This window comes from Thamnophis sirtalis, unplaced genomic scaffold (genome assembly GCF_051295495.1).
Source record: "Thamnophis sirtalis isolate CommonGarterSnake01/CBP01778 unplaced genomic scaffold, rThaSir2_p1.2 scaffold_4, whole genome shotgun sequence".
Lineage (NCBI taxonomy): Eukaryota > Metazoa > Chordata > Lepidosauria > Squamata > Natricidae > Thamnophis > Thamnophis sirtalis.
Genome location: NW_028261384.1, coordinates 26,698,632 through 26,709,284, shown reverse-complemented (window position 1 = coordinate 26,709,284; position 10,653 = coordinate 26,698,632). Strand labels below are relative to the sequence as shown.

General features: G+C 37.9%; 1 protein-coding gene across 1 annotated transcript in view; it reads left to right on the top strand.

Moving 5' to 3' along the window:
- The first annotated feature begins 252 nt into the window (after positions 1-252).
- Positions 253-10,653, top strand: part of RSU1 (Ras suppressor protein 1) — an 82,959-nt gene continuing 72,558 nt past the window's right edge. Inside the window, exons 1-2 of the mRNA XM_014059613.2 lie at positions 253-367; positions 2,592-2,727. Coding sequence (XP_013915088.1) covers positions 2,619-2,727 — 109 coding nt within the window. The 5' untranslated portion in view covers positions 253-367; positions 2,592-2,618. The remainder of the gene's footprint in view (positions 368-2,591; positions 2,728-10,653) is intronic.

The window sequence follows — 10,653 nt, the reverse complement described above, 5'->3', positions numbered from 1 at the left end:
ACTGCAGAACTGCAGGGCGCTCGTTTCCCCAACTCATTTGGCCGCTTTTGAGATCTTCCCACCAATAGCCGTCGCCCAAAGGCAAAGGAACTTTGGGATTGGGTAGCCGCCGGCCGCATATTCCGAGGGATGGGCGGGCCTTTCGCTCACTCAGGCAATTCGCCTTACTTGGAGCGGAGCGTGGCCGGATCCCCCGAGCCCCCTCCTTTTCGGGCGCCGGGTATCGAAGCGCCTGCGCACTTCAAGGAAGGCAATGACGGGACCCGACGGCGGGAGGCGGACCTTGTGCAGGGTGTGTGCACTGAAGTCCGGGGGCTGCTCTGCTTCCGTACGCCTGGTGTCTCCGATCTCCCGGTCACTCTTCTCGGTGAGTTTCCCTGCCTCCCCCATCTCCTATAAACCGTAGCATCTTTCACCCCTTTGGAGAAATGTCTTGTGTTGCTTTGGCCGCTTTGAAGCATGAAACGGTCGCCTCGCCCAAGAAACAATTCTTTTCAAGAGAGCAAGCAGTGATAAGCAGGCAGTATTCAACAGGTAGAGTTGTCCCCATGATGGCTGTTGTGATGAGAAAGAAAGATTTTAATCTATGGGTTTCTGCCTAGGGTTTTGCACCATTCTTTAAAAAGTCCTGACTTACATACATATTGCCTCTTTTTTCTTTGGGGTAAAGTTAGTTTCCATGTTTTTCCCTTTTCCTGGTAATGATAGGACAGATCATGGCCACAGGTATGGCTTTAGTGATGCTCTCCTTTTATGTGTTGGTGTATGGTGTGCATTTATTGATGAGGCTTAACATGCAAACTGCTCCAAACTTGATTGCAGAAAATACGACTTCAGCAACAGAGTGGTTAATGCCTGACACTCTGGTTTCTTCCCCAAACTTTAACTTTAGATTGCCTACCGTCGACCTCACCCCATTCCTAAGAGGTCTTTAAGGGGGGTGCATAAGTGCCTACCATCCCTGTCCTAATATTCCCTTGTTTTCATCTTCATTTCATGCATTCATGATCATGTTTAGATTTACATCTGTTATCTAATTCATGCCTGATGAAATAAATAAATAAAAAATATATATGTCCATGCTCTCTTATAAATGCTTCTCAGCCTGAGATTTCACTTCTTCCAGCAATCCTTCCTTTTCCCCCCTCTCTCTTTTCTTCTTTCTCTAACTATTTCTGTCCCATGGATTGGATATTGGCTGTTGTTTCCTGGAAGAGATGAAATCAAAACGGATGTGAGTTGTCCCAGAAGACAGAAAAGTTACATCCACTTTTAGCAATAGCAATAGCAGTTAGACTTATATACCGCTTCATAGGGCTTTCAGCCCTCTCTAAGCGGTTTACAGAGTCAGCATATCGCCCCCACAGTCTGGGTCCTCATTTCACCCACCTCAGAAGGATGGAAGGCTGAGTCAACCTTCAGCCGGTGAGATTAGAACCGCTGAACTGCAGATAACCGTCAGCTGAAGTGGCCTGCAGTACTGCACCCTAACCACTGCGCCACCTCGGCTTTTATAAGGGATGCTTGAGTGGCTCCCAGATAGGTTTAAGACATTTCTTCAAAGTAGCTACTTTCATTAAACCTAACTCAGGTTTATTCCCCACCTAAAAATAATACATACATTAAATCCTGTTTGCCATCCCACTCTCAACAAATATGTCCACTCACTATCAGGGCTAAGTGCAAATATCACATGACGGGGGCCAGTGGTGAAATTCAAAAAAAATTACTACCAATTCTGTGGCTGTGGCTTGATGGGCATGGCAGAGCCCATCCCCATTCCCCATTCCCTCCCCACTCTGGGGCCAGAAGTGGTGTTTGCCGGTTCTCCCAACTACTCAAAATTTCTGCTACTGGTTCTCCAGAACCTGTCAGAATCTGGGACCCTATATCACATTAAACCATATTTTGATTATTGTGCCTTATAGACTAAATCGTATTTGCCTGACTATACGTTCCTATTTCCTATTCTGGACAGTTGCTATTGAAACACAGCAGAAAAAATGGATGTTTTGGAGAAAACCTGAAAACTCTGGAATTTGATTGTACATTTGTAGATTCCATCACTTGTTATTTGATACTTTAATTGCAAATGGAGGGAGCTCAGTTTTATGGAAAGCAGATGGTCTCTCATTGTGATTTGTAGCCATTCATCTATAATCTGTACATTCAGGCAAACAAATTTAAAGTACTTTGACAACTTTAAAAGTTAGGTAAATTGCATTGATTACTTAAATAAAACATGATTAGAGAAAAAAATGTATATTGTTTTTTTAGTACATTTTGCTTTTTAGTACCTGAGAAAAGAGGCTCCAAGATATGCAACCTTGGATGCAACTTCTCAACTTTGCTACTATTTTTTAAATTACAGTTTAATCAGAGAAGGGACTTATTAAATGAATAAGACATAAATATGCATATGTAATTAATAGACTCATACTTAAAGTTTTATTAAATTAAATTTATTTTGCTTTTTTCAAATGCAATTTTCAGCATGGAAAATCTTGCACATTTTTGGGGTAAGCAATTGGAATTAACTGTAAAAATGTCTGCTTGCTGGTTGTGATTACTATATTTTTTTTATTCTACAGTGTACCCTGTTTGTTTCAGTTTAAACCATGTCGAAATCCCTGAAAAAGATTGTAGAGGAAAGTAGGGAAAAAAATATATTGGAAGTGGACATGTGTGAGCGTGGCATATCAAACATGGTGGATATACCTGGATTATGTGAGTATTTTGCTGCTTCTTTCATCTTAGTGCAAGTTTAATAACTTCTGCAGGCATAAATAAGGATTGATAGGTAAAGTGCAGATTATCTTCCAAGGATAATGTTGAAAAATGTTTTGATTGTCTAATACATTTGAATAATAGTTTCATCTTATTGTTTTGCCTCTTGATCACACTTTTTATAAATCAGTCTCAAGAGCTATTATTGCACAATAGCAAAGAACTAGGAAGTCTTAAGTTTCAAAACTTAATTTGTCCAGGAATTCAACATGCGGTATAAATAAACAAATTACTTTACTTATAGGTCCCAAGTGTCATATGGCAGCAAGTATATATTAACTGCAGAAGGCATAACAATTAGTTTGATATTTATATGAATGCTTTGTATGTAGATAAATATTTACTGCTGTGAATGATAGTCATAATAGTTGTTATGATTTTATACTTCTTCTAAGATTCAAGGCAACATGTGCCCAGATTCTGGCTTCCAGAAAAATAGGAAAATAAGATTTTTTGCATTGCCTTGCTTGTGATTTTCCAAGGACATCTGGTTGGCAATTAAGGGAAACAATGCATCAAACTAATTAGGTCTATGATTTCATTCCATACATATCTGTTTGATTATTTTTTTTTAACAATTCAAAGATTCACAACCTGAAGGCCACAGCTCATACCTATTACTTTCCTGAAAACCATCAAGCATCTTTTTCCATATTAGTTTTATAGTGAGAAATGATGCATAGTTTGACTGACAGCCTCATAAAAGATTTCACACCTTAGTCTAAAAAGTCTGTATAAATCCATATTATTAAGTTGAGTTAGAGGACTTTTTCCCTTCCATCAACATTCTCCTTAAGCATAGTTTGGCTCTGCTTAGTACATACTGGCTATGCACTTAATTGAGTACTTGTAAAAAAAATATTAATATGATATCACTGGATAGAAATAACTTCATCGGAGCTATTTTTTTCAGTCTTAACTATAAACTCCCTATAAACTATAAACAACTCTGATAATGTTGTGTAAACAGACGTTTCCAGTACAGCCTTTGTATAACTTGCTCCCTAAACAACAAGATATGAAAGAGGAACTATTCTCCTGTCTGATGCTTTTTTATCAGTTAGCATACACTATTGGAAGTTGTTTGTGATTCACAACAGAATTAAAAAAAAACCCACACATTCTTTGCGTTACCCCATATTTTGTAGTTCTGTTTATATATATTTAGAGCAATGCTTTTTGTGCTCTCTTGGCTGCCATTCTGTTGCTGACTTTGTCTTTTGGCTGTACTCTAACATCTGGATATGAAAGTTGACACCACCACCCCCCAATTTACCTTTTAAATGAGTCAGTTATCATAAATTTGTGGAGAATGGTATGAGAGAAAGGAACGTTTTTTATATGACTTACAAAAGTAGTTCAAGAATTTTGAGATCCCAATATTTTAAATTATTAGATGACCTGAAAAAAAATCCAATTGATTAAAGTACTGTAGCCAGAATTCTGAACCTGTGGTACACGAAGCCATTTTTGAGGGCACACGAGGCTTTGCCTTATCAGCTCCAACGTGCATGTGCACACTAGCCAGCTGATATTCGCCCTTGATTTTTGGCCGTTTTTCACCCTCCAGAGACTTCAGGGATTCCTCCTAAATTGTCTGAAGGCTTCAGGAAAGCCTCCTGACTCTCCTGAAGCCTCTGGAGAGCGAAAAACTGCCCAATGTGCAAACTGGAAGTTCGGGAACGGACTTCCGGTTTGTGCGTTGGGCGGTTTTTTCGTTTTCTAGAGGCTTCAGGGAAGCCTCCTGAAGCCTCTTGAGGGAGAAAAACCGCCCAACACACAAATTGGAAATTCACACTTCCGGTTTGCGTGCTCTCCTTCCCTTAGGAGGCAGAAAAAACGCCCAGCTGGCAACCTGGAAGTCAGGAAATTGGCTTTTTCCAGCTTCCAGAGGGCCTCTGGGTGGTGGGGAAGGCCATGTTTGCCCTCCCCAGGCTCCAAGAAAGCTGTATGTGCATGCGCAGGGCAGCAGGGGGGGGCATTAACCTATGGGGATGCGGGTGCGCATGTGCTTTTGGCACCCGAAGAGAAAAAGGTTAACCATCACTGTAGTATAGTGTTCTTCACAAAATGACATTAACGAAAGCTTTCTGACGAAAACTCAAATATACATGTTGTCTCAGAATGAAAGGTAGGACATGTCATACAATAAAATATCAATGTATGATTTTCTGATAGTTCATGTTTATATGTTCATATAAACAGTACAGACAGTGCTCCACTTACGACCCCAATTGAGCCCAGAATTTTTGTTGTTTAGCAAGATGATTGTTAAGTGAATTTTGCTCATTTTATGACCTTTTTTTTGCCACAGTTGTTAATTACTGCAGTTGTTAGTTATATGGTTCTTAATGAATCTGGCTTACCCATTGTTTTTGCTTGTCAGAAAGTCACAAAAGGTGATCACATGATCCTGAGACACTGCAACTGTCATAGAGATATGCCAGTTGCCAAGTGTGCCAGTTGCCAATTGTGATCATGTGACAATGGAGATAATGTTCTGGTCGTAAGCGTGAAAAATGATAAGTCACTTTTTAAAGTGCCATTGTAATTTTGAATTATCACTAAACAAATGTTTGTAAGTCAAGAACTACCTATAATCTGATTTGTTGCTACCTTCCAGTGTTTCTCAACCTTGGCGACTTTTAAGTCCTGTGGACTTCAACTCCCAGAATTCCCTAGGTAGTTGAAATCCACAGAACTTAAAGTCACCAAGGTGGAGAAACACTGTTCTAAAGGACAGGAATGCATTAGTTTCTTGACAGAATAATTTCATATTTTATTTCTATTGGCTAAGGATTAAAGGACTGAAAAATACTATTGTCTAAGACTATTCTTTAATATTATTTCATAGTATATTCTGTGAAGATTACATAAATTAGTAATGATTTTCCTAATTTTAGAAAATCAGGATGAAAAATGTCTTTTGTGTATTAGTAACCTATCCCTGAATCTTCAGAGACAGACAAATTTTAACTTTATGCTAATTATCTTATAATTAATTCAGTACTGCTGTAAGAAGCTTTCTTTTTCATGATGTGACATTAGTGAAGTCGTAACACCTGTCTCAGGAGTTCCCTTTGTTTGAAACATTAAATTATCCAATCAGAAATTATAATATTGTTTAATAATGCCAAAGATGTTTAAATTATTTATTATTTCAGTATAAAGTAGCTTATTAGGCAGCTGCTGCACTTCAGCTCCCATTGTGGTATTTGGTTAATTAGATAGTAGTTGTAACCAATATCTAGACCACATGGAAAAAGAGTTAACTCTTTTCAATCAAGAGAGAATTAAAACAACATCAAAATTTCTCAGATGTTTAAAGAGAAATCCTAAAGCAGAATATACTGATTTGTTTTCAGGTATGGGTATCTTCAACTTGAGCAGAAGAAACAGCAAAAATTACAATGCTTGGTTCAAGGCTATCAAGTCCAACAGCTGGCCCAACCCACGCTACGGTTTAGCGAAGGGGGGGGAAGTCCCAATATGTCACATGACTGCTATGACAATGCAAGTTTGACACCCCTGGCTTAGATTGTTTTCCAATGGTTTAATTACTGTTGCAATTTTAAGGCAGGAAAGAGACAAAAGAAAAAAATTACCAAACACAACTTTTAAGACTGTTTCCAAGAAATCCATTCTGCCTGACATTTAAAAATTGTTATTAAGATGTTAGTATCTTAACACAGAATGTGCAATTTATGTATGTGTTTGTGTGTATGTATGTATACATACATACACACAAACACATACATACATACATACATACATACATACATACATACATACATACATACATACATACATTCTGACCCTCCTCGTTCCACACCAAAGCATACTCCGAACCAGAGATATATTATAGCATTTAATTAACAGACAAACATGTCCTTGACAGCAACCCAACACAGAGAAGCTTGGGCGGCAATAAACACAGATAAGGCTTGGCAGCAATCCAGCCTGCCAAGCTCACACAAAGTTCTCCGACATTCGATTCTGTGTTGACTTCTGCAAAGAGGGGCGTGTGCACAAGTAGCTTTTTATAGTCTGGAGAGGAGCCTAATGACCACCAGCTGAGCGCAATTACCTCCTGTAATTGCGTAATTGTTCCTGATGCCTAGTAGCTCTTCGAAAGCGTGCATCCAGGAATAACTCACTCTCCGGCTCACTCTCCCTTGTCTCCTCCCCACTGGTCCAAGGCTCAGGTGCCTCCCAGTGGCCAACCAGCCTCTCTGTGCCTTGCTCGGAGTCGGAACCCTTTCCAGGGTCCTCCACATCCTCCAGAGCCAACTCATAGGGCCCCTTGCTGTCGGAGTCTAATGGCAGCTCCAACGGCTCTTGCTGGGCCACAACATGTGTCTCTCTCTCTCTGTGTGTGTGTTTATGTGTGTGTATATGTGTGTGTGTGTATGTGTGTGTGTATATATATCTATATATAGATAGATAGATAGATATATAGATATAGATATAGATATAGATATAGATATAGATATATAGATATGAAAATCACTGCCATTAATTCAGTAGATGTTATATCTGAATGAGAATGTATAAGATTATACTGATTATTTCAGCATAATTTAAAACATTATTTCTAGGGGCAAAAGTATATAAAATATTCACATTGAAAATGAAGGTTAGATTGCATGATTTTCTATATCATGCAAATTATTAGTTCCAATGCATAATTGGCTGCTGCTTTTTAAGTAAAACTAAATAGGTCATGGGTGTCACATGTGGATTGTAGATTACATATTGGATTGTAAAAATGCATAATTCAATTTCCTGTAGCATGTGAAGCTATTAAATCTCACTAAATGGAAAAAAAATGACAATTTACAATAAAACAAACACTGATTAATAACATGATTACTTATGAGAATTGGGATAAATAGCAACAAAAATGCAGTGTTTAAATATGTGTGTGTGATATTTTGTATATATATTCAATTGTGTATGTATATATTTTTTCTTTCATCAGTTTGCTTAATACTAAGAAAAATTAAGGCCTTGTCAGCACTTCTTCCCTTAATCTATGCATGGAGTACCTTTGTTCAAATTCCTCCGTTTGCTCCCTTTCCATCGCTCTCACACGGGTCTTCTGCTCAGACATAGCTTCCTCAAGGAGCCGTTTTGCTTGGGACAATCTGTAATCCTCGACCCCAGCTTCCTCCCATTCAGCTGGTTTCTTTTTCAGTCTCCTTCGGGTGACTCCTGCATCCAATTCTTCAGAGTCCTCTTTTTGCCCAACACCCAAAGTCCCATCGAGGGCGAACAGTAGGCTCTTCAACTCTTAGGCCAGCCAGCCTTTCAGTTAAAGATGGTTCTGCAGTTGCCCCTTAAGTCTCCTCTTCATCGCTCGCATGCAACGATATTCTCTTTTTTTTTTCTTGTGAGTACATCCCCCACGGTAGATTGAAACTCCTGGTGGGGTGTATTGTGAGACTTCCCTTAAATGTCAGCACTTCTTCATTGGATAATCAGGAAAGAAAACCACAAGACTCCATTGATAGAAATCAAGTGTACTTTTACTAATTATAAATGAACAGAAGCGTAGCAAAGCGAAGTCTGATTATTTAGGCGCGAAAGCGAATAATATATTGTATAATTCATTCCCCTCCCCTTGGCATCCCAATTGCAGTCCAATCATAATTCTCCCAAGTGTCAGGTGTGAAATAACTTCGAAAGGCATCACCAGGATGGAATGCCGGTGCCGTTGGCCTTGGCGGGAAACCTCCTCCACATGCCCAGTAAGGTGGACAGTTCAAACTCCAGAATCTTCCTCCAGCACAACAGTTAGTCCCCTCCCAAATACCATGCCCCCCCCTCCCCGTTTCAATGGCAGCCGAAGCAGCAGCAAAGCAGAGGCCGTCACAGGCCTCCTTTAAATTGAATTCTATGACTTATGATCAAATAGAATAATAGATGATGTAAATTAAATAAACCAAGTACATAAATAAAAGGTAAGTCTTCTATGGCACACTTCCCTGACAAACTTTTTACACAAGTCTCAACAGCAAAGGATGCTATTTAAAAATAAATAAATAATTGCATTTGTATAAAAACATTGGCTAGTTTTTAAAAAATAATTCTTGTGTCTAAATTACTACAGAATAGTTAATGGATGCTATATCTACCATTTTAAAATATAGATCTAATTTGATTGGAAAACAGATTCAGTTTGGAAGTAAGAGTTTTATGCCCCATCTAGGCAAGTTCCCTATTAATGCAGTTCCTTTCTTTTTTTAAGACAACCATGTGACAAATGCATATCCTGAGTCTTAATCTTATTTCTGTTTGCTGTACTTTGGGTAACCACTTTTTTTTTTATCAAAGCCTTATGTGGCTTTGTAACCTCAGAAGGTTTTAACTGCAATCATTTGAGGACTTTTAAAAAGAAAAAAAGCTAATGAATCCTTCTCATACAGCCCAATGTTAAACTGTAGGTCCATTATCTCTTGCCATTGTGGCTGTGGATAACAGAGAAAATATTCCTCAGTAGAATGCTATCTCTATTATCCTCAGCCACTATGGCAAGGGACTCATATATCCACGGCTAGTATATGCTGATCTTTTTTTAAAAATTAATTTCAGTAATTGAGTTTTGAAATGAGTACTGCTCATTTTTTTAACATATTTATTTTTGTTTATAAAATACAGAATAGAGAAAACAGAAAAATGACTTTCTTTTTTTCACTAACAATTAAAAAAAGAAAAAAAAATTGTGCATTAAAAAAGGGAAAGGAGGAAAAAAGCCAAATGTAAAATATATTGAACATTGAACATAAAGAATCAACCCCAGCTGAATGCTGAAAAATGAATAAACCAACCAACAAACTATAGATTCTCCTTCCCTTACACAACGAGTATACAAATAATTATAACCATTCCCATCCTTATTTAACAAAAATACTAAATAAATATGTATTCCAAATTATCTAATAACTAAAATAACCCAACTTTTAATAATATATGCTTGTTATTTTGACATGATGTGCAGTATCAAAAGAGATAGCAGAAAAGGTGATATATAGAGTCAGGGACATGATTTTGAAAAAAATAAAACCTTTGTAAACAAAGAGGATAGAAACATTTTTTAACTCTTAGGAAGGTAGTCAGATTTGGAATGACACTTTCAAAATGTTGTTATACAGTAAGGTATAGTTTGATCATACTGTGAAGCCTAATGTTCAGAGGTGGTATTCAGTTGGTTCAGATCGGTTCACCTGAAGCGGTAGCAGAAAGAGGCAAATTGCTGGGAGGCAGATTTTTTTTCTCCTTGTGCTAATCAGGCTGTTTGCTGCAAGGAGAAACTCGTAAGTTTACTAACTCTAAATGCCTGTAGAATGTTCCAATTATTAGACTTACTTTTTAAAGACTGTTCCAATTATTAGACTTACTTTTTAAAGACTGCTTTATTACTGTTCTAGACAGCTTAACAAAATGAACATTTTTAAAATAAATGCTTGATCTGAAGAGGCCCAGTGTTATTGTATCTTCTTTTAAATAGCAGAGAATAACTGTACAGTATAGGTGGTACGTTTGCCTAATGATAGTAACTGTGAGAGGGATCTTGGAGTCCTAGTAGACAACCATTTACATATGAGCCAGCAGTGTGCAGCAGCTGCCACATTTTTTAAAAAAATTAAAACAACTTGCCATGGACTTCAGCTAATACTTTTTTTTTAAAAAAAGATGGAAATATGTCATTTCCCCTCTGATCCCCCCCCCCAAACTACATGAGATTTACTGTGACAGTATTCCTTTCTCAATGTTATGTACTGAATTAAAAACCAAGCTAGAGTGCCATCTTGTGGATCTGAAGGAACAGTTTATTAGAATTTACTTATTAAATAATTTTTTCAG